The sequence below is a fragment of the Plasmodium yoelii genome (genome assembly GCF_900002385.2).
Source record: "Plasmodium yoelii strain 17X genome assembly, chromosome: 2".
NCBI lineage: Eukaryota > Apicomplexa > Aconoidasida > Haemosporida > Plasmodiidae > Plasmodium > Plasmodium yoelii.
In genome coordinates, this window is record NC_036174.2 from 547,581 (window position 1) to 573,875 (window position 26,295).

The 26,295-nt window shown below is 22.6% G+C and overlaps 10 protein-coding genes across 10 annotated transcripts; 3 read left to right on the plus strand and 7 right to left on the minus strand.

The window, feature by feature from the left end:
• Positions 1-42: 42 nt before the first annotated feature.
• PY17X_0212200 (conserved Plasmodium protein, unknown function) lies at positions 43-558 on the minus strand (the record flags this gene model as incomplete). Its single annotated transcript, XM_724865.2, has 1 exon — positions 43-558. The coding sequence occupies one exon, from the start codon at positions 556-558 to the stop codon at positions 43-45; it is 516 nt and encodes a 171-aa protein (XP_729958.2).
• A 172-nt stretch (positions 559-730) lies between these two features.
• On the minus strand, positions 731-1,293 carry PY17X_0212300 (dolichyl-diphosphooligosaccharide--protein glycosyltransferase subunit OST2, putative; the record flags this gene model as incomplete). The annotated part of the gene is made up of 3 exons (XM_022957977.1): positions 731-759; positions 855-936; positions 1,078-1,293. The coding sequence occupies 3 exons, from the start codon at positions 1,291-1,293 to the stop codon at positions 731-733; spliced, it is 327 nt and encodes a 108-aa protein (XP_022811380.1).
• A 1,250-nt stretch (positions 1,294-2,543) lies between these two features.
• Positions 2,544-3,785, plus strand: PY17X_0212400 (uncharacterized protein; the record flags this gene model as incomplete). The annotated part of the gene is made up of 1 exon (XM_724863.2): positions 2,544-3,785. The coding sequence occupies one exon, from the start codon at positions 2,544-2,546 to the stop codon at positions 3,783-3,785; it is 1,242 nt and encodes a 413-aa protein (XP_729956.2).
• A 407-nt stretch (positions 3,786-4,192) lies between these two features.
• PY17X_0212500 (vacuolar protein sorting-associated protein 53, putative) lies at positions 4,193-7,105 on the minus strand (the record flags this gene model as incomplete). Its single annotated transcript, XM_022957978.1, has 1 exon — positions 4,193-7,105. The coding sequence occupies one exon, from the start codon at positions 7,103-7,105 to the stop codon at positions 4,193-4,195; it is 2,913 nt and encodes a 970-aa protein (XP_022811381.1).
• An 851-nt stretch (positions 7,106-7,956) lies between these two features.
• On the minus strand, positions 7,957-10,476 carry PY17X_0212600 (conserved protein, unknown function; the record flags this gene model as incomplete). Its single annotated transcript, XM_724861.2, has 1 exon — positions 7,957-10,476. One exon carries the CDS (start codon positions 10,474-10,476, stop codon positions 7,957-7,959), a length of 2,520 nt encoding a protein of 839 aa, XP_729954.2.
• A 1,211-nt stretch (positions 10,477-11,687) lies between these two features.
• Positions 11,688-13,382, minus strand: PY17X_0212700 (cysteine desulfurase, putative; the record flags this gene model as incomplete). Its single annotated transcript, XM_724860.1, has 1 exon — positions 11,688-13,382. One exon carries the CDS (start codon positions 13,380-13,382, stop codon positions 11,688-11,690), a length of 1,695 nt encoding a protein of 564 aa, XP_729953.1.
• A 1,089-nt stretch (positions 13,383-14,471) lies between these two features.
• PY17X_0212800 (DNA (cytosine-5)-methyltransferase, putative) lies at positions 14,472-16,964 on the minus strand (the record flags this gene model as incomplete). Its single annotated transcript, XM_724859.2, has 1 exon — positions 14,472-16,964. The coding sequence occupies one exon, from the start codon at positions 16,962-16,964 to the stop codon at positions 14,472-14,474; it is 2,493 nt and encodes an 830-aa protein (XP_729952.2).
• Positions 16,965-18,058: 1,094 nt separating this feature from the next.
• Positions 18,059-19,199, plus strand: PY17X_0212900 (proteasome subunit alpha type-5, putative; the record flags this gene model as incomplete). Its single annotated transcript, XM_724858.1, has 3 exons — positions 18,059-18,072; positions 18,273-18,354; positions 18,525-19,199. 3 exons carry the CDS (start codon positions 18,059-18,061, stop codon positions 19,197-19,199), a joined length of 771 nt encoding a protein of 256 aa, XP_729951.1.
• Positions 19,200-19,848: 649 nt separating this feature from the next.
• Positions 19,849-21,855, minus strand: PY17X_0213000 (mTERF domain-containing protein, putative; the record flags this gene model as incomplete). Its single annotated transcript, XM_724857.1, has 1 exon — positions 19,849-21,855. One exon carries the CDS (start codon positions 21,853-21,855, stop codon positions 19,849-19,851), a length of 2,007 nt encoding a protein of 668 aa, XP_729950.1.
• A 1,068-nt stretch (positions 21,856-22,923) lies between these two features.
• Positions 22,924-26,217, plus strand: PY17X_0213100 (conserved Plasmodium protein, unknown function; the record flags this gene model as incomplete). The annotated part of the gene is made up of 3 exons (XM_022957980.1): positions 22,924-25,815; positions 25,956-26,062; positions 26,187-26,217. 3 exons carry the CDS (start codon positions 22,924-22,926, stop codon positions 26,215-26,217), a joined length of 3,030 nt encoding a protein of 1,009 aa, XP_022811382.1.
• Between the last annotated feature and the right edge of the window lie 78 nt (positions 26,218-26,295).

Consider the following 26,295-nt stretch of genomic DNA (forward strand, 5'->3'; position numbering starts at 1 on the left):
GACGATAGGGTGGCCATTAATTTGTCCACATTTGACATAATTTTAATTGGGGTTATTTTCGTATTTTCCAAAATAATGCTTAAAATATAAAAGAGCAGCATTAATATTTTTTATTTGATTTTTTGGAAAATTTAAAATATTTTGATTAGGATTAACATATTCTTGTTTTTTAATTCTATCATTTTTTATATGGTTTCTCAAATTAACCATTCTTTTTTGTTTCATTAATTTTCTTTTCGTTGTTGGTGGTACATGACCTTTAGCTTTTTCTTTTAGAATTTCGACATTTTTACATTCTCTTACTCCTTTTAAAAACATTTTTATAATTTCGATTTTTGTTAAATCTTTTCGATTTTCAATATCAATTTCGACAGTCGCATTTCTTAACCTTTTCATGTAATTTCTAAATACATGAGGTTTTATTATTATTTTTTGTTTTTTTTCAACATAATTTTTAATTGGAATATAAAAATTATGATCTCTTCCTTTAATTATGTTTATAACATATCCTTTACATAATATTTCCAAAAAAAAAATTAAAAAAATAAGAATTATCATTTATTACATATTTATCGTTATTTTAAATTATGAGATGATCAATAATGTTGCATTCTTTTATTTTTCGTTATCCCATTGGAATGGGAATGACCAGTTTGGAAAAATGACCAATTTGGAAAAATGACCAGTTTGGAAAAATGAAAATAAGTTTGAGTATGAAATGGGGATACAACTAATTTAAATGGGCATAACTAAATAGACCTATAACAAAATTAAAGAAATGTAAAACAAATGTAAAGATAATAAAAGTTTGCGAAAAAATTGAAATAAAAAATGTGTGTATAAATATTTATTACCAATATATAAAATTAAAGAACATATCACGAAATCGAAAATAATTTTTTCCTGTTTAAGGTTGAACAGGCTCTTGTTTGTAATCTTGAAAATGGGGAAAATGGTGAACATAATGATGAAAATGGTGAACATAATGATAGATATTTTTCTTTTATTATTTTGTGTATTCCATATTTAATTTTGTAGATATTATATACATTGGAAAATTTTTTGGATAATTATTACCTGCACACGCAAGGCAATTAAAAGGGTAAAATTTCCAATAGCTGTAAAAAGGGTAGCATTAGCTATTTTTTCTTTAAATAAGGAAAATGTGAATATATAAACTGATAAAAGAATTATATTAAACAGGTTAAAAATAATGTTTATATCTATAAATTTAATTTTTTTTACTGTAACATTTGTATATTTATTGTAAAAATTATTTATAATTTCGTTCATTTTTAACTGAAAATTTGGAAAAAAATATTGTTTGGTACAATATGTAAATATGTATACATATACATATACATATATGTGGTGGTAATGTAACTCTCATATGAAGAGTACATATACATGTATATATTTATAACATTATCATTAGCATGTAATTAAAAAGCGTTATTTTTTTATTTTTATTAATTTAGTAAAATATCATTTGGAAATATTGTGTAAGAGAAGAAAATTATTATAGCCTAATTGTGCTTAAAATATTTATGGAACTTTTTTTTCATTTTATACATATACATACATATACGTATGTATGGGGGTATAATTAAAAGTGGGCAAAAATATTGTATAGAAAATTTAAGTTAATCAGCAAATTTTATATATATATATATATGTATATATATATATTATGTATGTATGTATTTTTTTTTTTTTTTTTTTTTTTTTTTAAATAGTATCCTATACATAAATGTATGTTATTATTATTTTATGGTAAATTTGTTTATTGATATGAATTAAATAATTGTGTTATATATCTCTACATATACAAGATATATTATGATATAAAAATGTATGAAGCATAACAATTTTTTTAATAAGCAAGGTTATTTTTTTAATAAGAAGGTTATTTTTTTAATAAGCAAGGTTATTTTTTTAATAAGCAAGATTGTTTTTTCCACAATATTTTATCTTTAAATGGTGGGAAATTAAGCATGCATACGTAATAGTATACCTAGCATATGCATGATATATTTGTTTGCTCATTTGCCATAATTCGTGTAGATATCATGTTTGTTTTTATATTCCATTGATAAGTTTTATCTTTTCAGAGAATTAAATTTATCTATATTTTCCCAATAATAAATATATCAGTTTTATTGGTTCTACAAATTGTATGCATATTTTGAATCCATAGTTTGATGTGGGTAATAATATACTCCGAAAATATTAAATAAAACTATTTCCAATTCGTGATATATATATGACATATAAATCAAAAGGGAAGCATAAAAAAGATAAAAAGATAAAAGATAAAAGATAAAAGATAAAAAGATAAAAGATAAAAGATAAAAGATAAAAATATAAAAAGATAAAAAGACAAACGTTTACTTATTTATTATCATAAAAGATATTGGGCACCTGTGTAAGTATTAAAAAATAGTGCCAATTTTTTATTTTTTTATTTTTTTATTTTATTTATTTATTTCATTGGAGAATTAAAAACAACGTATCGGAAAAGTGTCAAATGAAGTATCAATATAATGATAAAAATTATAAGATTAAAAAATAATGAAAATAAGTTTGTTCGGAGCTTATATAAATGGCCTTTGGTCAGATACCAAAATTTATATTGTTCAGAAAATAAAAATGTAAAAAATTTTGGTAAAATTATAAAGATTGGAAATGGTGAAGATATGATAACTAAAATGTATAACTTTGAAAATGTGAGAAAGCATAATATAATAAGTGTTAGAAAACGTAATATAATAAGTGTTAGATGCTTTTCCACAAATTTGGGAAATGTAAATAAAAACGTTCAAAACAACGTTAAAAACGTTGAAAACGTTGAAAATGAAGCTAATGAGTGCGAGCAAACTGTTTTGGGAAAAAATGAAAAACGTCAAAAAACGACAAGGGAAATATATATGGACAGAAAGCAAAGAGAATCAATAATAAAAATGTATCTTTTTTTAAGTTTAATATTAATGCCATTTGGATATATGTATATGTATTGTATAGAAAAAAATATAAATACAAAAGATCTAATACAAATAATAAAAAAAAAATGTGAACATTTAGAATCACAATATAATGAAATAATACAAGAATTTATAGATAAATATTTTCCTGTTAATAATGAACCATTATTACCTGACTTTAAGGATCTAAATTATCCAGAAAATTTACCAACATTAGTAATAGATTTAAATTATGTTATAGCAAAATTAGAATATAATAGAAAAACAGGATGGAGAGTTTTGAAAAGACCATATTCCGATTTATTTTTTAAAGAATTATCAAGTTTTTACGAAATTGTTATATGGTCAGATGATAATTTTCCAGTAGCCCAAGAAGTAATTTCAAAATGGGGCATACCCGCTATTGGTTGTTTACATAGAGATCAATGCTCAAAAAAAAAAAAATATTATATTAAAGATTTAAACAGATTAGGTCGAAATTTAGATAGAGTTGTTATTATAGATCATGATATACATGCTTTTATGTTACAACCCGAAAATGGAATATTAATAAAAGAATTTCATGGTGATGTAGATGATAATGAAATGTTATGTCTTATTGATTTGCTAAAATCATTTGCTATTAGCTCACATAGTATTGGTCAATTTTTACAAAAATATGGGGGTGGGGATTATAATATAGGCAAAAGATATTTGCAACAAAAAAATGATGCTGAACAAAAATCTCAAAGAATACGAAGTCTCGGAAAAATATTTCACGTCGACAATAAAAAGCCCCATTCCGGCATGTCCTTTAACATGTGAGGCGGAAAAGTGGGAAAAAAAATTGAGAAAAAAATGGAAAAAAAATGGAAAAAAAATGGGAAAAAAATTGGAAAAAAAATTGGGAAAAAAATTGGGAAAAAATGAAAACATTTAACAAGATTTGTCTTAATACTTTTGAAAATTGGGGATAGTGTGCCCATGCTTTTACAATTTTTTTATTTTTATTTTTACTTTTTATTTTTAATTTTATTTTTAATTTTTACTTTTTATTTTTTTTGTTCCATATCTAAAAACATCATAAAACGCAACAAATTAATAAATTTTTACACACGTAAAAAGGCGCGTCATTCCCCCAAACGGGGAAAACAGCCCAAATATTTTCTGCGTCGCCCCTTCGCTTACTCACTACTTCGCTTACTCACTACTTCGGTTACTCACTACTTCGGTTATTCGCTACTTCGGCTATTCGCCACTTCCTTATTCGCCGCTTTGGGGGGAAGTTTGTTAAAAAGGGATTTAATTTCCTTAGCAGAATTAATCTCTCTCTTTTTAAAATGATCGATGTATTTGTTATTACTATGATATATGTTTGGTTGTGTGTGGATATATTTATCATCTTTTAAAGATAGTATTTTTTCAATTTCATGTATTGTACATATATTATTATTTTGAGCAAGTAGTGTATTAAATGAATTGATATCTAAAGTGTTAGAAATAAATATTTGAATTAAAAATTTGATTTTATTAATTTTTTGTTTGATATAATTATAGTAAGTTTTAGGAATTAATGATTGGTTATTATCATTTTCAGTAAAGTTTGTAGATTGTAATTCTTCAATTATATTATAATTAATTTGTTCATTATTTATTTTCAAATTTTCAAATTTTGTTAAAACGTTAGGAATTTTATATAATATATTTTCTATTGCATTACAATCTAATAGTAACTGTTGAGCTGTGATATTTGTCATAAAATTAAAAGAAAATATATTTTGAAAAAAATGATCAATTATTAATGATGCAGTTTTCTCTAACAAATAAATTAAATATGTTTCATTTAAAATATGACTAAAAAAAAAAAAATATTTATATAAAAAATTTTTTAAATTTATAATATAAGGAGATATTTTTTGTAATTGTCTAATATCATAAATGTTAATTAAATTAGTTTTGATAATTTGATAGATTTGATCATTAATAAAAGATATAATAATTTTTATAGATTTTGTTTTTATATTTAAAAATAATTTTTCTTCTTCTTTGAAATGAATTTTTTTAACAAAAAGTGGACTTATAATGTTGATCATATTTTCATAAGCTTCTCCCATAGTTTGCTCAATATAATAACATGTGTTAATAATTTTAGAATTTAGAAATAAATTATTAATTTTATTTTTTAAAACAATTTTTTCTATAATTCTATTGTTTAATTCTTCACTATATTTTGTTAATAATCTTTTAAAAAATATAAAAAAATCAAATAATGTTTTACAATTTGTAAATTGAGATATCATATTTATGTAGCTTTTATATATATAAAATATTTTGTATGCAGATTTATATATATTATTTTTTCCTTCTAAAATGTTTTCAAAATTATTTTCAAACTTATTTTCTGATACGTTTGGATTAACCGATTTATTATCATCATCATTATCACATTTATCCAAATTTATAAAATTTATAAAATTTATAAAATTTTGAATCTTATTATATTCATTTTTTTCAAACTGTTCTAGAATAATTTTATCGTCCTCTTTTTTACTATTTCTGTTTATTTCGTTATTTTCTTCGTTTATTATATTTTCATATTTGGCTAATATTTTACTTTCTTCGCATTTTAGCCAGCTGCTCAAGTAGCTGTCGAATACGCACGAGATTATTCGCTTAAACGTGTGCCCCCCACTACCACAATCGCTACCACAATCACTACCACCTTTCCCATTCTTTTCGCCACTCTTTTCGCCATTTTTAAATTTGGCCGAATTATCCACGCCGCCCTGTATATCCATTTCTTTTGTGCCTATACTGGAAATATGAGTTTTTTTTGGAGAATTATTGTGTGGTATTAGTTTTGGGTCAACTTTTACATTTTCATTTAAATTATTCATTTGGTTGGTATCATCTATCTGTTTGTTGCCACATGCTTGGCTGTCAAGTTTTGTGCTTGCTTTTTTTTGTGATAAAATCTGATAAATAATTTCAGGAAATGGTGATTCTATAAAATCGAAATTGTCTAAAGATAGATGATCAGGAGGAGAAATAAAAAATATATTTTTAATTAAATAATTTTCAAAATTAATAAATTTAATAACTGTTTGAATTAAAGAAACTGAATTCATTTCTTCCATAGAATATGAAATCATCTTAATAATATGTTTTTTTGTTATAAAACAAAATTTGGATACAAAATAAAATTGGATATTATAATAATCAGGAAAAATATAAATATATGTATTTTTATAATTATTTAATGCACGTTTTAACCAAGCTATTCGTCTATCAATAGTTTCAAATGTGTTATTATTATTATTCTCAAAAATTAAGATATATTTTTCTAAAAAAAAATTAACAAATTTGTTTACTACATTATTTATATAATTTGGATGTAATTGATATAAACAGTTACATGCATCAAATAAGTTAATAGATATTTTGGAATCGTTTTCTTTTCCTTTTTCTTTGTCTTTAATTTCAAAATTATTATCATTTAAATATATTATATTTTTTTCTATATGAACATCCGGATCATATATTAAATTAATATCTTCAACAATTTGTTGTTTCAATTCTTCAAATAAAATATTTATATCGTTGTATAGAGTATTTATATTATTGCTAATATTTTCTGAATTTGTATTTTTTAAATTGTTAATATATAAAAACATATTTTTTATGATATATACTAAATACATACATTTTTTATATTCTCGTTTTCTAGCTTTTTTTTTTAATTGAATTACAGATGTAATGATTATAGCAATTCTTTTAAAAATTAAAATGACTTGTGTAACATTTTGTTTACCTATATCTAGCCTTTTGATATCACAACATAAATTAGATAATATTTTTGCTCCTTTTTCTGCTTCTTTATCTACATTTTCCACTAAATTATTAATATTTTTCATTTTTTTTTTTATATTTTCAAATTTTGATTCATATTCATTTCTTTTTAAAACATGGTTCTCAATTTTTTCTTCCATAACTCTATCAAGATCATATATTTCTTTCCTCATTATATCAATGCTCATTTCTACATCCTCAATATTTTTTATTTTATCATTTATGTATTTTGATATATAATCGTCATCATTATCTTCTTCTGTTTTGTTTATATCAATATCATTTAACGATTTCATTTTGCGCAATTAGATGTAAATTTTGAAAATTCCAAAATTGAAGCTTTCAAAAATTGAAGCTTTGAAAATTTGAAAAATTGAATTGTATTTTTATTTCTCATGCATACGAATATTTACAATCACATTGTGCTATTACAATGGCGAGCTACCCAACTAGCTAATTAAAAAAAAAAAAAAAAAAAAAAACACTTAAAAAACACTTAAATAAATATAATGTATAGTGAAGCATAATAAACATGATGCATAGTGAAGCATAATGCCGCATGGTGAAGGTGGGCACAGGGTAATGTGGGAAAAAAGAAGCAATGTTTGTATTTGTTAATGTTTGTTTGTGCTTCTTTTAATTATTTTATTCATTGTCTTGTATTTTTTTTACTTAGGATATTTGTGGTATATTTTTTAATTCTGGAATTTACATTTTATTTGGTAAGAAATAAATTACGTTTTGATAGTCTGGATTTTTAGCATACAAAAAAAATGCACAAAAAAATGCACAAAAAAATGCACAAAAAAATGCACAAAAAAATGCACAAAAAAAATGCACGAACAATATTTTATATAATAATAACCATTTTGAAACGGAAAGATTACAAGTGTGTTAATACAAGTTTGTCAGCCATTTTGCCTATGCAGTACAAAATGTGAAAACAAAAAAAATAACAAAAAAAATAACAAAATAAAAAATGGGGGAAATAACAAAATAAAAAATAGTGAAAAAATGTGAGTGACAAAATAGTGAAAAAATGTGGGTGACAAAATAGTGAAAAAATGTGGGTGACAAAATAGTGAAAAGATTATGAACGCAAACATTTAAACATCTCCATCACGGAATGATTATTTGGATTTTTTTTTTATAAAAATTCCACATCAGCTATAATTTTTTCGGGGGATTGCCGTAAAAGAAAAGCAATATTTTCAGCTCTTTCATAATTTTTAAAATATAATGTATCATTTTTACCCTTTATTTTTAAAGAATTATAAATTTCATTGGCTCGTTGATAATCACATGTTGGTATATATGTCATCAGGGTTTCCACAAATTTTTTATTATTATAATTATTATCATAAATTACTAATTTTCCAAATTTCATATTACAAAATGGAGTTTTGGAATCGTTTTCATGTCCTTCTAGCTCTTCGTCACAAAATCCATGTGACTTTATATCGTCATCATAATTTTCATCATAATTTTCATCATCATAATCACCATCATAATCTTCACCATCATCATCTTCTTCGTTTTCATCTTCCTCGTTTTCATCTTCTTCGTTTTCATCCTCGTTTGGCTTTTTTTTTGTTGAGTCATTTTCGCTTCTCACATTCCATTTTATTAAGCAGTTAATTGATTTTTTAATAACCTTATCTTGGCAATTGCCATTATTTTTTCCATTTTGGCAATTGTCATTATTTTTTCCATTTTGGCTAGTATCATTTTGACGTTTGGAATGTCGTTCATATACAAGTTGGTCAAATTCTATAATTTTTCTTTTTCTTTTTGACATAAGCCTTGTCTTTGCTAATTCGACATCTTTTTTAGCAAATTGTATAGTTGGTAATTGTTTATTTTCATTCAATACCCAATTTTTGAAAAGGACATCTAAATCTTTTTTATATGAATAGGTTCTATATTCAGCATCTATAAATGTTTCTAACTCATATATATCTAAATTAGGTTTATAATTATCATAAATTAAATTATAAAAATAATCTCTCATAGCATATACCTTCTTATATAATAAACTATTTTTATCATTTTTAATATCATTAATTTTATTTAAATCTATTTTATTTTGGTTATCAATTATGTTCATTTCAAGAAACTCGCTGTACATTTTTTCTGATATTTTTTCTAAAATTTCATATTTTATTTTTTTATCCTTTTTTATTCGATCTACCCAACTACTACGATTGTCAAGTTCGTTATTTTGTTCGTTATTTTGTTTGCCTTGATTCGAACTGTTCCTATTTTTTGCATGAACAGGGTCATCATTTACATGAACAGAGTCATCATTTGCATGAACAGAGTCATCATTTACATGAACAGAGTCATCATTTACATGAACAGAGTCATCATTTACATGAACAGGGTCATCATTTGCATGAACAGAGTAACTTGTATCATTTTTTCCACTTTGAGGGGTGCCTTCACCATAAGTGATTTGCATAACCTGCTTGAGCTGATTGTTTCTTGGATATGTGTGTGAATAAGTTTTATATGAATCAAAGGCATTTAAATTGTAATAAATATTTAAATTTTTTTTTTTTTCAGGATCTAGAAAATCTGTTAATAAAACTGGAGTATAAGTTGATTCAAATTTATTAACAAAAGAATTTGATGTTATATCATATTGATATAAATTTAGAATATTATTAGAATAAATATAATTATGTTTTAAAATATAATTTGGTATAAATTTTGTTTTTTTTATGACTTTGTTAAATAATTCATGTCTTTCAAAATACACCATTTTATTTTTTTCATCATTATGATCAATTTGATCAATTTTATAATTAAGATTAAATAATTTATATGATATTTTTTTCATTCTATCATATAACGAATTTAAAAAATAAAAATATTTATGAACATTTTTACTTGCCCATATATTATTTATATAGTCAACTAAAAAAAAGTTGTCTATATATTTGAATCTATCTACATTAGTTATAAGATTTAGAAAATATTTATATATATTATAGCCAATTGGATCTCCTTTTTCCATTGATATTTTTTTTAACTCTTTTAATTCTTTATATATATCATCATTTATATTATCTTTATTTATATTCGTAATGTTAACTTTTTTAAAATAAAAATAAATATTATTTACATCTACAAATTGGTTATTTTTTTCATTTTCTGCATCTATAACATAATTTTTGTCAAAATTGGTATCTTTTAAAATAGAATTCTTTTCACGACTCAGCAGTTGGTTTGGGTCGTCATTATTAACAAAGCTTGGATGATAATAAATATATCTTGGATCTATATATATATTATTTATATCCTTATAAAGGATGTTATTAATTTGGTTATTATCTTTATTTTTAATGGCATTTATTAATTCGTGTAATTTATTTTTTGATAATAAATTTAATATTTCAACATCAGGTAAACATATATATTCACTTTGCAAATTAAAATAATCTTTTTGATTAGGATGATATAAAACAGGGGTTCTATATATTTCTGATTTTTTTTTTTTTCTCGGTCTTTTTCGATGCTGCAATTTTGTTGATTTAAGCTGTACTCGACTAGACATATATATTTTATTTGTAAAAGGTTTTATTTTAATATTTAAATTATAATTTTTGTATTCCCTTATATTTATTGATAGCATTATAAAAAAAACAAAAATACAATATTTCATTTTTTTCGCCAAATAGTTAGCTAGTTATTACAAGAACGAATACACTTACGAAATAAACTTGCCCCATGCATACGCATACATACGCATACATACACATACATATGCATACATACACATACATACAGATGCATACACATGCATACACATACATACAGATGCATATGCATACATATATTGAGTGGGTATTGTGAACAGTAAGATGCAAATTTAAAACGATTCAAAATAAAGAATGCAGCGATAAGTTTCTATTCAATAATCAATAATTTGTTTCTACAAATTGTAATAATAATAAATTCCACAAAAAAAATGAAAAGTAAGGAAATGGCGCATATAGATATATACCTACCCAAGCTCAAGCCTTGCAATAAAATTTATAAGCATAAAAATAAAAAAAAATATAACATTAAAGTAATGATATAAATTCAAATAAATGCGAAAAAAATTCAAGTATAAATTGTATTGATAATTGCAAAATTTGTTAAAAAATTTGCTAAAATTAAGGATGTAATCATTGTATATTTTGTATATTTATGTATATTTTTTTTTTTTTTTTTTTTTTTTTCTCATTTTTGACTATAACTGACCAATTAGTATATCCACATAAATAACTTCTTAATTTTGTGAATATACATAATTATATGTATGGGTAATATGATTTGAAATGAAAAAAAAAAAAAAAAAACTATAAAAGAAATGGTTCATAAAGTAAAATTATAATATAAAATAGGAAAGATATATATTTTTACATAGAAAATAATCAGAATAAATAACACAACACATCTTAAACCAGTTTGGGTAGTATAGCAAAATATATGAACCTTTCAACAATATACTATATTTTGTGAAAAAATAATTTTACTTAAAAAAAACATAATTGAACGGGGATATGGTTCTTACTCCTTATATTGGAGAGCATTGAAATGGGACATATTTTCACAATTTTCATAATTTTCATAATTTCACAATTTTCATAATTTTTAAAAATGTTATAATATCAGTTTCCAAATAGGAACATAAAAAAATAAACGCAAATCGAACAAAATATAAATTTGAAAAAAACAAAAAAAATTGCCACGTATAAAATTCGCATGGTTGGGTTTTTCGCTTTTCCTCGAATAGGGTTAAACAAAAAATGGGGAAAAAAAATAAAAAAGGAAAATAATTAAATTACCTATTTTGATTCAGTTTGATATTCTTTTGGAGAATCATTTTTAAGTCCATATAAATTTTGGATAATTTCCAGATGTATTTTTTTCTAATTCTGCTTCATATAAAGGTGATATACTTCTTAATCTTTTAACAGATTTGACTAAATTTTTACATAACTGTTGTACTTCAAAAAATGTTGTAAATCGATTAAAACCAATTCGTATAGATGTGTGAGCAATTTCTTCTGTGATTCCAATAGATCTTAGAACATAACTGGGTTCTAATGTACTAGATGTACATGCTGAACCTGAACTTAATGCTATATCATTTAGTGACATTAATAAACTTTCTCCTTCAACAAACAAAAAGGATATATTCATATTTCCAAAATATCTATTTATTTGGCATCCATTAAATATAATATAATCTAATTCTTTTGATATATAATTTTTAACATAATTAAAAAAGAAATTCATTTTTTTATTATCTCTATCCATTTCTGATAAACATATATTTGCTGCTTCACCTAACCCAACAATTAGATGTGTTGGTAATGTTCCAGATCGTAAACCTCTTTCTTGACCCCCCCCATGAATTATCGCATTTAATCTTATGTTTGGTTTTTTTCTTTTAATATATAATGCACCAACACCTTTAGGTCCATATAATTTATGACTTGATAATGATAATAAATCTATATTTAATTTTTGTACATCTATTTTTATTTTTCCAACTGCTTGAGATGCATCAGTATGAAATATAATTTTATTTTCTTTACAAATTTTTCCAATATTTTCAATATCTTGTATAACACCTATTTCATTATTTACATATATAAAAGATGCTAATATAGTATTTTCTTTTATACTATTTTTTAAATCTTCTAATTTAATTAAACCATTTGCATCTGGTTTTAAATATGTTACTTCAAAACCTTTTGTTTGTAAATATCTACAAGTTTGTAATATACATTTATGTTCAATTTGTGATGTAATTATATGATTTTTTTTATTATTTAATTTATTATAATAAGTACAAGTTCCTATTAAAGCTAAATTATTACTTTCAGTTGCTCCAGATGTAAAAATTATTTCTTTATTATTATTACCATTTAATAGTTTTATAAGATTAGCTCTTGCATCTTCTACTGCTTGCTCTGATTCCCAACCAAAAAAATGATTCCGAGAATGAGCATTACCATATATGTATGTCATATAAGGCATCATTTTATCTAAAACTCTTGGATCGATCATTGTTGTTGCTTGGCTATCTAAATAGAAACGATTCATTTTTTTTTCTTTTTCTTTGCTCATAAAATTGGCAATTAATTCGATTTGTTTATTATCACTAAACTCGAAGTCGCCACTCTGTTTGGCGTCATTTTGAGCACCATTTTGAGCACCATTTTGAGCACAATTTGGAGCACAATTTGGAGCACAATTTTGGACACTATTTTTGGCGTCATTTTTGGCGTCGTTTTTAAAATTTTCTGAACATTCAGATACCCTCGCTTTTATTTCATTACTTGCCGTCTCAGCCACTTGATTTTTATCTGCTCTACTACTAAATTTATGATTATTATAGCACACGCTTTTATTGAAAAGATGCTCATTACTACTTACAACGGATGCATATTTATTTTTCAAATTATTTTTCAAATTATTTTTAAAGCATGATGTTTCGCTACATTTATTTAATTTGCTAAATATGTTATTACTCTGAAAATTCAGAGTTTTGGAAATTTTAAAGACTTTCATTAATGTGTTTTAGAGATTAATAAAAAAAGAATAAATTATATGTATATATTTGCATAAATCATAAAAATGTTCATTATAAAATACAATGGAATATGATTAAATGCTAGTATGTAAATTGTTTTTTATATTTAAAAAAGGGGAAATGTACCAAAAAAAAAAAAAAAATATATAGTATTCTTAGTTATGGATCAAAATTATAGCTTATTTTCCATTAAAAATGTAAATTACTTTTAAAATAAACAAAGATAAAAAATGACATCATAAAAATATGCCACATACAAAATATTCATGTGAATATTTATATTGCAGGAATTGGTATAATAAATAAAAAAAAAAACGAAAAAAAAAATGAAAAAAAAAAAACGAAAAAAAAAAAACGAAAAAAAAAAACGAAAAAAAATAATTCATATGCAATATATATTCACATATGTATGGCAACAATTTTACCGAAATAAAAGTTTTTTTATAAACTCTTTTTTTTATAAACTCTTTTTTTTACTCGATTAAGGATGTTATAAAATTAAAAAAAAAAAAAAGAAACTTTTAATGTGCCAAATTAAAATAAAAAAGTGATGTTCAACGGTTATAAAGAAAAATGTTTGAAAAAAATAAAAATGTAATATTCGAAAAAAATCTTGTATCAAAATTATAGAATTGTTAATTTTTTATGCAAGCTCAATATGGATACATATACATAACATAGTGGAAATTAAATTTGTCACAGATTTTTGCTTGGACAGTTTGTGTTAAAAGTTGTTTTAAGCAATTTTATTAACTGTTTTAAAGCTACGTTTTATATGCAAAAAATGTAAATATATAAAATGTTGTCAAACCAAATTAACGTTGAAATGAAAGAGAAGAGACAAATTAATAAAGTAAAAAAATTAAGGTAAAAAAATTAAGGTAACAAAATTAAGGTAAAAAAATTAAGGTAAAAAAATTAAGGTAAAGAAAAATAAATACGTAAGCCATATAAACAACTTTGATTGTGCATAATGAACCACACGAGTAGGTGCTATTTTTATGAAAAAAAACGATTGCATGTAATATAGTTATAAATTAGTTATTTATTGTAGTTTAACAATTTGTTTAAATATTCAAAATATCTTTAAAAACATTGTAGGTTTGGAAAATTAAAGATATAACGGTAACATTGACAGAATTTCCTATTAATTTATATTTTTGTTTATTTGTTAAAAGCTCATGAAATCGAAATTCATGACATAAACATGAATTATTTTGAATATAATTTTGTTTACTATCCTTCCTATTATTTATAGGTTCAACATTATTATCTGAATTTAATATGCATGTGTTAGTACCCATTATATCACAATAATGTATATTGTCTGTATATGCACACACATGATTAATATGATCAATATTCCAATATATGTTTCCATAAATATTTTTATTAATTTGATTAAAAGCAGTTAATTTATTTGTATGCATTTTATAACCCATCAATCTACATATTTCTGTTGGTGTAAAATACCGAACATGATTTTCGTATTTTTTTATTTCATTTTCTTTGATATCATAATTATTTTTATTATGAACAGCAAGGTTGGTATTTTGGCTAGCTGGGATGTCAATTTTTCTTAACTGGTCATAATAATTTTGTAAGGGTGCTGATGTGTTTTGACAGCTATTTTGGTCGTCTTTATTATTAAAATATAAGATCGAGCCCGAACCGTTTATGAATCGTGCATAATTGGATGTAAAACAGGTGGCATGTAATTGCTTGAAATCATTTAGCACATTTAAATTGTTATTTTTATTACTAGAATTATTTATAAATTTATTTTTTTCATTATAATAATTACTTGCTTCAAAACAACAGATATGTTCATTTTTATTTATATCAATAATATCAAAACAATAAGCTGATTGTTTTTGAAGTATGTTCTTAGTAACTTCGAAATCTTGCAATTTTTCATTTAAAATATTTACCCTATTTAATTTTGGGGATGTTATAAAATATTTTTTATTATGATCAAGAAATGTAGTTAAGGTTGGTGTGTAAAACTTTGGAAAGATATTTTCATTTTTTTTTTTTAATGATAAAAAATTCCGAGGTTTTAGTGAATTTGTATATGGCGCAAAGTTATTTTGTTCATTTTTTTTACGTTCTAAATCGATATTATCATTGTCATTACTTTTTTTTTTGCATATGCAATAAAAACGAAGACGCTCATTTGGTATTCCAAATTGTAACGGAGAAAGAAGATATGTTTGGAAATTATAATTGTCTTTAATAGAATTTATAAAATATAAAAAAGAAAATGATAATTCAAAATTTTTTACATTTTCAATAAATATATATTTAGGTAAACTATTAACATTCATATTTTTTAGCAAATTACATACATGAAAAAAACTATATGTTCTCTTATCTTTTTCAATATCAAAAGGGTTTATTTTATCATTAATCTTCAAATTATTTAAAATATAATTTTGATCGATTTCTTCATCTTTACAATTTTTTTCTGTTTTTATATCGGATCGTTTATTAATATTGCACCTTTCAAATCGGTTCTTTTCATCACTGCAAATGTTGTTGTAATCATGGATATTATTTATGTTGTTATTAAAATATGAACATGTTTGTGTATTTTCTTTAGAATCATTATTAATAAAATAATTTTGATTAAAAAGGAACCCATCATTTAGTTTTTCCTTTGTAAATTCTTTATTTATATAATTATTTTCATTATATAATTGAGTTAAATTTATTTCTTTAAATTTTTTGTTTAACCTTGTATATGGTTGACACGGATTTGATATTAATAAAATGTAAAATTTAAAATTATCAAAAAATTCAAAAGTTAAGTTATTTATATCAGTTTGGAGAATGTAATCCTTATTTTTCAAATCAGACATAAAATTAGAGTCTCCAAATTGATTGTTATAGTTATCATTATTTTGGCTTCTTATATTTTGGCTGTTTATATGTTGACTGCTTATATTTTGACTGCTTATATTTTGACTGCTTATATTTTGACTGCTTATATTTTGGCTGCTTATATGTTGACTGCTTATATTTTGACTGCTTATATTTTGACTGCTTATATTTTGGCTGCTTATATTTTGACTGCTTATATTTTGACTGCTTATATTTTGACTGCTTATATTTTGACTGCTTATATTTTGACTGTTTATATGTTGACTGCTTATATTTTGGCTTCTTATATTTTGACTGCTTATATTTTGACTGCTTATATTTTCTTCCGATTTTAGCATGCTTGAAGAAGCCTGCGTGTTTAAAGAGTTATGAACATTTTTAAAAAATTTGTTTATGTCTTTTTTGTTGGTTAAGTAAATTGTATTTTCTTTAAAATTATGATAATATGTTTCATTTGCAATGGGGTTTAGATCTATTGAAATAAAGCGAACAACATTTTTTAATTTTTTTGAGATATCCAAAGGAGAACTCTCTCCACTGTTGTTTGATGCAATGTCATTGTGTGTGTTTCTTACATCTGGATATGAAAAATGAATATAATTTATTAGGGTTTGTAAAACACTATAATGAAAACCTCCTATTCCACTATAAAGTTCTAAAGCTCGGGTAGTCTCCATAAATATAATTATTACAAATATTTTTTTTTACATTTCTTAAGTGCATATGCATATAATAAATGTCGAAAATTAATAAAAGAGAAATAAATGTAAATAAGGAATGAACATATGAATTTTTTTTACAAATAAATGATGTTATTTTAATCAAAATTAATATATTGTTCTATGCGAGTTTTCTAAAAAAATAATAAAAAAAAAAAAAAAAAAAAAAAATTTATAACGTGTTGAAAATAGTATTTAGGCAAAAATTGTATGTACGAGTCAGAATTTTTTATATAGAATTTCGCTTGTAGTTCTATTATTAGAGTGTGTGGGTTTTGTTATTTCAATATGTATATATATATTATTTATTTTATTTTTTTTGTATGAAAGATTATATTTGACTCTTTTTATCTACAAAATGGTAAAAAATGATGTAAATATTTTAAAAGCATTGAAGATGCAATTGTTTCATTTTTTACACCCTGTAGTATTTACTAATATCATATTTTTTTATTTTATTTTATTTCACTTTTTTTTTATTTCACTTTTTCTGTTATTTTGCTATTTTTTATTATTTATTATTTTTTAATTTTTTTGAATAACTCTCACAATTAAAGTACCTATTATCGTATCTTGTTTTATCTTGTTTTATTTCACTCGCTCTTATTCAGTTCAAAATAAAACGTTATATATGCATTTCTGTAAGTATATAACGTAATAAAATAAAAAAAAAAACATATGCATTCGATACTACATACATAAATTATATATTAAATTATATGTTAAATTATATGTTAAATTATATGTTAAGTTTTGTATTAAATTTTGTATTTTTTTGTAGTTTTTTTTTTTTTTGTTTCTTCATTTTTAAAATTTTTTATAAGATCATTCTTATGGTAAACCCAGGAGATAGGATATCTTTCATGTGTTAATAAAAATGAGAAATAAAATAATCCTAAGAATAATATAACATTATATATAATATAATGCATATTGTAAATAATCCAATCAATACATGTAAATATATTTTACGTATTATAAAACTATATTAAATTTTTTTTTTATATTTTTTCCTAAACCCAACACCTTTTAACGCCCTTATAAAATCTAAAATGTTTTCAACAAGGTAATAATAATAAAAGCATAAATATTAAAGAAAAAAAAGTTTTTATTTTTAAATTTTGTTCACCACTGATATACACATAGTTATTTGGTGACATCCGAATGTTTCATAGTGAATTTTGTAAACACATTTGGCATTTATTTTTTATTTTTTTTATTTTTTTTTCATTTTTTTTTCATTTTTCATCCTTTTTAATAATATAGAAGTGAATATGACAGAGGAGTAAATACGTTCTCTCCGGAGGGGAGGCTCTTTCAAGTAGAATATGCATTAGGAGCTATAAAGGTATGTTCTATTATCTATTATTTATGATTTTATTTATTGTTCTAAGATGTTTTATAAATATAGCATTGTTTTATAAATATAACATTGTTTATATATATAATGGTTTAAAGTGTAGAATGACATATTTTACTTTTGTATTTTACTTTTGTATTTTTTATTTAATTGGCTAGTTGGGAAGTACAGCTATAGGGATATGCGTAAATGACGGAGTGATCTTAGCATCTGAAAGAAGAATTGCATCTCCTTTAATAGAAAAAGATTCTGTAGAAAAATTATTACCAATTGATGATCATATAGGATGTGCAATGAGTGGGTTAATGGCAGATGCAAGAACGTTAATTGACCATGCAAGAGTAGAATGCAATCATTATAAATTTATATATAACGAAAACATAAATATAAAATCTTGTGTAGAGCTAATTTCTGAATTAGCATTAGATTTTTCAAATTTATCTGATTCTAAAAGAAAGAAAATTATGAGTAGACCTTTTGGTGTTGCTTTATTAATAGGAGGTGTAGATAAAAATGGTCCATGTTTATGGTATACAGAACCATCTGGAACGAATACTAGATTTTTAGCTGCATCTATAGGGTCAGCACAAGAAGGTGCAGAATTATTACTACAAGAAAATTATAATAAAAATATGAGTTTTGAAGAAGCAGAAATTCTAGCTCTTACTGTATTAAGACAAGTAATGGAAGATAAATTATCATCATCAAACGTTGAAATAGCTGCAATTAAGAAATCGGATCAAATGTTTTATAAATATAAACCTGATGATATTACAAAAATTATTGATTCATTACCTTCTCCAATATATCCAACAATTGATATGACATCATGAGATTGTAAAGGTTGAGAAGTGAGAAAAAAAACGAGGGGAAATAGAATCAAAATTATAAAAGTTATAAAAATATAAAAATTATAAAAATATAAAAATATAAAAATTATAAAAATATAAAAATTAAAATAAAACGTGCCGAATATATTACTACCACACATTTGCATGTGGATATACTATCACTCTTCATGATATATTTTCCCCTAATTATAAAAATATAAATTAACATACTATGTGTATAAACAACAATAGTATTTTATATTATTATAAGTGGTGTTAATATTTTTTTCTTTCCATATACATGGTTCTTATTTATATCTTTCCATACCTGGTATTGAAACATATATATCTGCACTATTATAATTTTTTTTTATAAAAATTGTTCAATATTTTTATATCATATAAAAACAATTACTTTTTCATAATTTAATAATAATTTTTTAATACAAAAAAAAAAAAAATGAAAATGAAATAATTTTCGTTATTTATATAAAAAATATTTGGATATCGAGCAAATAGACATAAAAAGTAGTTTCTCAAAAAAAAATTGAACACATAATTATAAGTTCAAAATATTTATAGGAAAATAATATAAAATATATAAAATATAAAATATATAAAATATAAAATGTATAAAATAATATAAAGAATGCTAATAGATAATAAATGGGTTTTGTATATGCTTGGCTAGTTGTGTAGATCTGACAAATTGATCATATGGTATTTTGTAATATTCAATAAATTCTTTATTAGATGTTTGTAATAATTTTTTTAAATTGATTGGAGGTATATTAGAATTATAAACTAAATTATTAAATTTATTATTTAAATCAGCATAGTTATATTTTCTTAACAATTCATGATAATATTTAATATAATTTTCATAATACAAATTCATATATGCAACATGTCTTGGTATTATTCTTAGTCGAAAGCTATAACTATAATATTGTGGAAAAGAAATAGAATCTGTAAAAGATTTATTTAGATGTCTAATTAGATATAATAATTTTGGTCTTATAGTTCTATAAATGTTATATGTAAATATTCTAGGATATATTTTTATAAGTTTTTTTAAATCATCTTCTTTTATTGATTCATGTAAATATAATAATTCTTTGTATTTTTTTTTTAAATTTCCAAAAGAATAAAATTGAGGTAAATTATATAATATATCCATAAGTTCATTATAATTATAATTTATTTCATTTTTATAATGATCTATTCTTTTAGTTAATGTTTTTTTATTTATTAATGATAATCTAGGAGATGTTTTAATAATTTTTTTTATCATTTCTAAATTTAAACCATTTTTTATTATCTCTTTTTTATTTATAATTTTGTCTCCATTTGAATTAAAACTTATTTCCTCTTTTATTATTTTCTTTTCCTTTTTATTGCACCTTTCAAAAAAATCTTTTATCTCCTCTCCACTTTTAAAATGGGTTGTAAAAAAGTATTCCAGTTCTTTGTAGTGCTTGAGAAAGAATGCCAATTTGTCATCTACGCTCGACGTCTTTTCCACGGCCACCTCCCCCACGGCTACCTTCCCTACTTCTGTCTCTGCCTCTGCCACTTCTGCCTCTGCCTCTGTCACTTCTGCCTCTGTCACTTCTGCCTCTGCCACCTCTGCCTCTCCCACTTCTGCCTCTGCCTGTGCCACGTCCTCTTCGGCGGGGTGAGAGAGGCGGTGGTTGTAGAGCCTCCTCTTTTCCTCTTTAGCTATTTTTTTTTGGGTTCTAAGTAATTTTTTTCTTTCCATTATTGTCATTTTTGATTTTCCATTCTCTTGATTATCAGAATCGTAATCCTTAGGCATTTGATCGAAATTAACTGTGTGTTTATTATCGATAAAATAATTAATAGATTTGTCAAGGTTTCCCAAAATTAGAAAAAAAACAGCGGATTGGTTATGACAATCTGGGTTGAATAAAAATCTTATGTCTATATTAATAAATTTAAAAATAGAATAAATATCAAAATTAAAATAATCTTTTGATTTTAATTTTTTAACGATATTTACAAAAAAATTTTTATCATTTTGTAACATGGCTAATAAATTTTCTTTGTAACCTATTGCATAATTATCTAAAGTTTTTAACTGTTCATTATTTTTTTTTGCTAATTTATTTATTCTGGAAAATTTACTATTGGAATTTTTTAATTTAAATTCTAAAGCCCATTTAAAAACATTTAAAAACTTTTCTGGAATTTGATCTATAATTTCATCTTCTTTATCTTGAAAATTATTACCTAATATAGTGTTATCTATATTTTTAATTTTTTTTAAATTATTTAATTGTTTATCTGTTGCTTTTAGTATTTTATATTTCCATTTTATATTTTTTTTAACTTTTTTATCATGGTTATTGATCTTTTTATATATATTATGATGAAGTTTAATTGGTTGATATGCTGATGTAATAAACAGATTTGTTCCTAAAAAATATAAGTTACTATTTTTTACATTGTGTTTGTTTGTATTATTTTTTTTCTGTATTGATTTGAATTTTAAGGCATTTGTTTCTCTCCTTTTTAATAATACCAGCTTACGCTCTTTACTACTATCACTACTATAAACGGTTTTGCAAATTGCAAGGTTGCACACAAGCAAATTCAAATATATAATTACGAAACATAGCAAGTAGTAGTTATTCATTTCTTAAGTGTGAGGATAAAAGAAACAAAAGCAATGGGCAAGCACACTACATCGTTCACAAAAAGGGATGGAGAATGATGGGAAATGAGCACTAAATAAATGAACGCTAAATGAACGCTAAATGAACGCTAAATGAACGCTAAATGAACGATAAATAAATGGTAAGTGCTAGATGTGGGTAAGTAGCCAAATAAATTGCAACGATGCAATATCTCTAATGCTACACAATATATTATATGTACAATTAATTCATTGCAATCGTTCATAAATATGTATTTATGTATGTATGCAACTTGGCAAATAGCAAAAGGAATTTTAATTTCGTACATTTAAAATGGTAAAAATGGTAAAAATGGTAAAAATGTTCAGAATGTTTAGCGAATTTTTTTTAGTTATATTTGGGTAAACAGCCAAAAGTGTAATAATAGTTATTAATTAATATTTGTTTTTAAATTGGCCAAAAAAAAAAACTTGTAATGTCACACTAGCGCATATATTAGTAATATTATAATACATAGGAAAATGGAAAATATTTTTTATTCTACAAATAAACCAAATAAATATAAAAGTAAATATTTTTCTAGAAAAATAACGAAAAATAACGAAAAATAACGAAAAATAACGAAAAATTTTCAAAATTATAACATACATTGTAAGTACGAATATGAGAGATAAAAATAATTATGTTTTTTTTTCTTTATCCCACTTTTATACAAACCCTAAATAAATAAATATATATATAATATTTCATATGATATACATCATGTTTTAAAAAAAAAAAAAAATATTTTTTAAAATCAAATAATTTGGCAGTATATAGATTTTTAACGAAACTACATTTTTGTAACTTAAAAACATGTTAACAAAAAAAGGAGGAATGTATATGTTTACAGATATATGGCTACATATGCATGTAAATTGTACATAATTATGCATAAAAATTGTACATAATTATGCATGCCTCTCCCTCTCTCTCTCTCTACCTACCTATACATACATATATATACATATATATGTGTATGCATATGTGTGGCCGTTTTAAATGTGCAGATGTGACAGTGTGGTAAAATGTTAAAATATGTGAACAGGATAAATAAAAAGTTGATATATAAATTGCATCTAGAAAATGATAAAATAATAGACATGCCGATGTTTTTAGTAGATAATTTATATATTCGAAATAAAGAGGAATTAATTTGTTTATTAAAACATGCTATAAATTTTAATACAAATGATTTTTTATATAATTATAAAAGAGTGTTGTTAAAAGATGATACTTTCATAAATCATAAGTTCGAAAGATCAGTAAATTTTGATAAAAACGGAATAGAAAATGAAAATTACACATCTGAATATATAGGAAGTAATAAAAATATGGATGATAAAAATGTCAGTAAAAAAAGTGGTAATAATTCATGTGTAGAATTGGAGATAAATAAGACAAAATGTGATGATACATTAAGTAATATCATTAATGATGTGAATATAAATAAAAGTTATAACAATGATTATATAAAAAATGAAAAAAAAAAAAAAAATGAAAAAAATGAAAAAAATGAAAAAAAAATATCCCCAAACTTGAACCCATACAAATATGATAACGAAGAATACAACGAATTAATAAATTGTTTATCAGAAATAAATGAATATGATGAAAATTATAATTCAAAAGATTTTTATTTTTATGAAAATATATTACATTTGAGGGATAAAGAAATAGTAGAAGATGAGTCAAAAGAAAATTATATACAATATTTTGATAATAGAAAAAAAATAAAAGACAAAAATATGTTAATGGAAAAAAAAATACCAGAATGTTATTCATTAATTGGATATATTCCTAATAATTTTTTTTTTTACAATTATAAAAATAGGATAATATCTTTAATCGAATATTTATCATATAATGATATTTATTCACTTATTTATTTATATAGTAAAAGTGAAAAAATAGATTTTTCAATATTAGAGATATTAGGAAAAGAATATATAAATAAAATTGAAAACGATAAAAAATATAATTATAAGAATACGATAAAATTGTTAAATATATTTATAAAATTAAGTTATAAAAAAAATGAAATACAATATATTATTAAAAAATTATTAAAAAATTTATATATGTGTATTTATTCTGAAGATTTAAAAATAGCTACTTTACATTTTGTGTGTTTATCAAAATTAAATTTATATAATATATTATTTTATGATTATATAAATATATTTTTAAAAAATATAAATAATTTTTCACATTTATCATGTTCTATAATTTTACAATGTTTAGGATATTATCGATATTATATGACAACAAATAGGAGTTACATTTTTAAATTAGTCAGGGAATATAGACACAAATCTGTCAGTGAAATGTTTCATAATAAATATTTAAATACAGTAGAGAAAAAAAATAAATGTAAAAATAATTTAAGAAATAATATAGAAAAAAAAATTTTTATATTTGAACATGGAAAAAAAAATATAAATTTAATAAATGATATAGAAAATAAAATAATTGATAGATTAACAAAAATAAATTTAGATGATATTTCAGAAAAATCGATTGGTAATATTTTTCATTTTTATTATTTAATTAATAAAAAGATACTAACAAATAAAGATCATATATTATTTTGTAATTTAATTAATATTTTGATAAAAAATAAAATAAATTTTCAAAAACCTCGATCTTTTCTTATGTCTGCTTACACATTAATTATTCATAAATATTTTACAAATATAAATATATCTTGTTATTTTTTATTACAATGTTCTAATTTAATTAAATTGTTGAAGCAGGAAAATTATATGAGCAATTTGTTGTTTGTGTTAATGGGCTTTTCTCAGAATCAGCTTATTTTTTACAACACGAACAAAAATAGGAACAAAAATAGGAACAAAAATTATAATAATAATGATAATAATAATGATAGTGGTAATGATAGTGGTAATAATAACTACCCTGAAATATACATCGATAATAAATATAATAAATTATGTAATTTTAAAATCGAAAATAAATTTAAGGATATGACTGAAATGTGTGAATATAAAATAAATTGTTTAGAAAATAAATTATATAAACCAGTTAGTTATAGATCTGCTATTTTATACATAATTAATGAGATAACAAATATAGATTATAAATTAAATATTGAACAAATTCGTATGTATCTATTACTTTTTTCAAGTTTTGATATAAAATTTTCATCTGAAATTAAAAAAAAAATACTATCTATTATTATTAACGATTCTACATGTTTATTATATTTACCTCATATTATTATTCAAACTTGTATTAACATTTTTGGCATTCATAGTAGTTATATGAAAACTATATGTTTAAGCCTTTTAGATAAAATTGATTTTGAAATTATAAAATTATTAAAAATTATTAAAAATGATAAAAAATATGAAAAATATGAAAAATATGAAAAAATTCAAGATGGTGAAAAAAACCAACAATTTTGTAACTATTTATTTGATTTAAATATATTATCAGAAATTCTTTTTGTATTTGATCAAATTGATATAAATAAAAATGATTTTATAATAAATATTGTAAATTTAATGTGTTTTAATAATTTTTTTATTTTTAAATATAAAAAAAATAATTTTTGTTCATATGTTTATTTTCTTCATTATATTGGAAATAATAAACTTGACACAGAAAGCTACAAAAAAATATCTGATTTTATTTTTACCAATTTAAGTAATTATATAGATCTATCTTATAAGTGTTATTTAAATAATGTGGAAAAACATGCAAACATAAGAAATGTAAATGCTTTTAACAAAAATAATGTGGATAATTCTGTTGAACATGATGTATTTTTTAATGAAGTGGAACATAAAATGATAATGGACAAAATATATGTAAAAGATATTTTGTTATTGCTTGATGCAGTCAGAATTTTAAAAGCTTACAATTATGTTTCACTTCTCTCTAACTGTGTTGCTATGGTAAGTTCGGCATGCCCACTATTTATGTAGTCATCTCTCTTTCTATATATATATATAAATATATATAAATATATGTTTGTGTGTGTGTGTGTGTGTGCGATAGTACAAACATCATTATTTTTTTTCCACTTGCTAAACAGCTAAATACAGATAAAATTAAGACCCTTTCGGATGAAGATATTGAATTGGCTAACTACATATTTATAGACATGGGGTTATATAATAAATATATAATGGATGAAGCAAAGTAATAAAGAAAAAAATGTTATTTTTTTAAATTGTATTTTTAGCTAATTTAAATTTCGTTATATTATATTTTTTACAATATGGTACATTTTATTTTAAACCCTTTTGCATAAAATTTAATGCAGGAATAGAGGGCTGAAAATAGGCTTGAAATGACATGAAAAAATACGAGGTAAAATACGAAGTAAAATAAGAAAAAATACGAAGTAAAATATGAAAAAATACGAAGTAAAA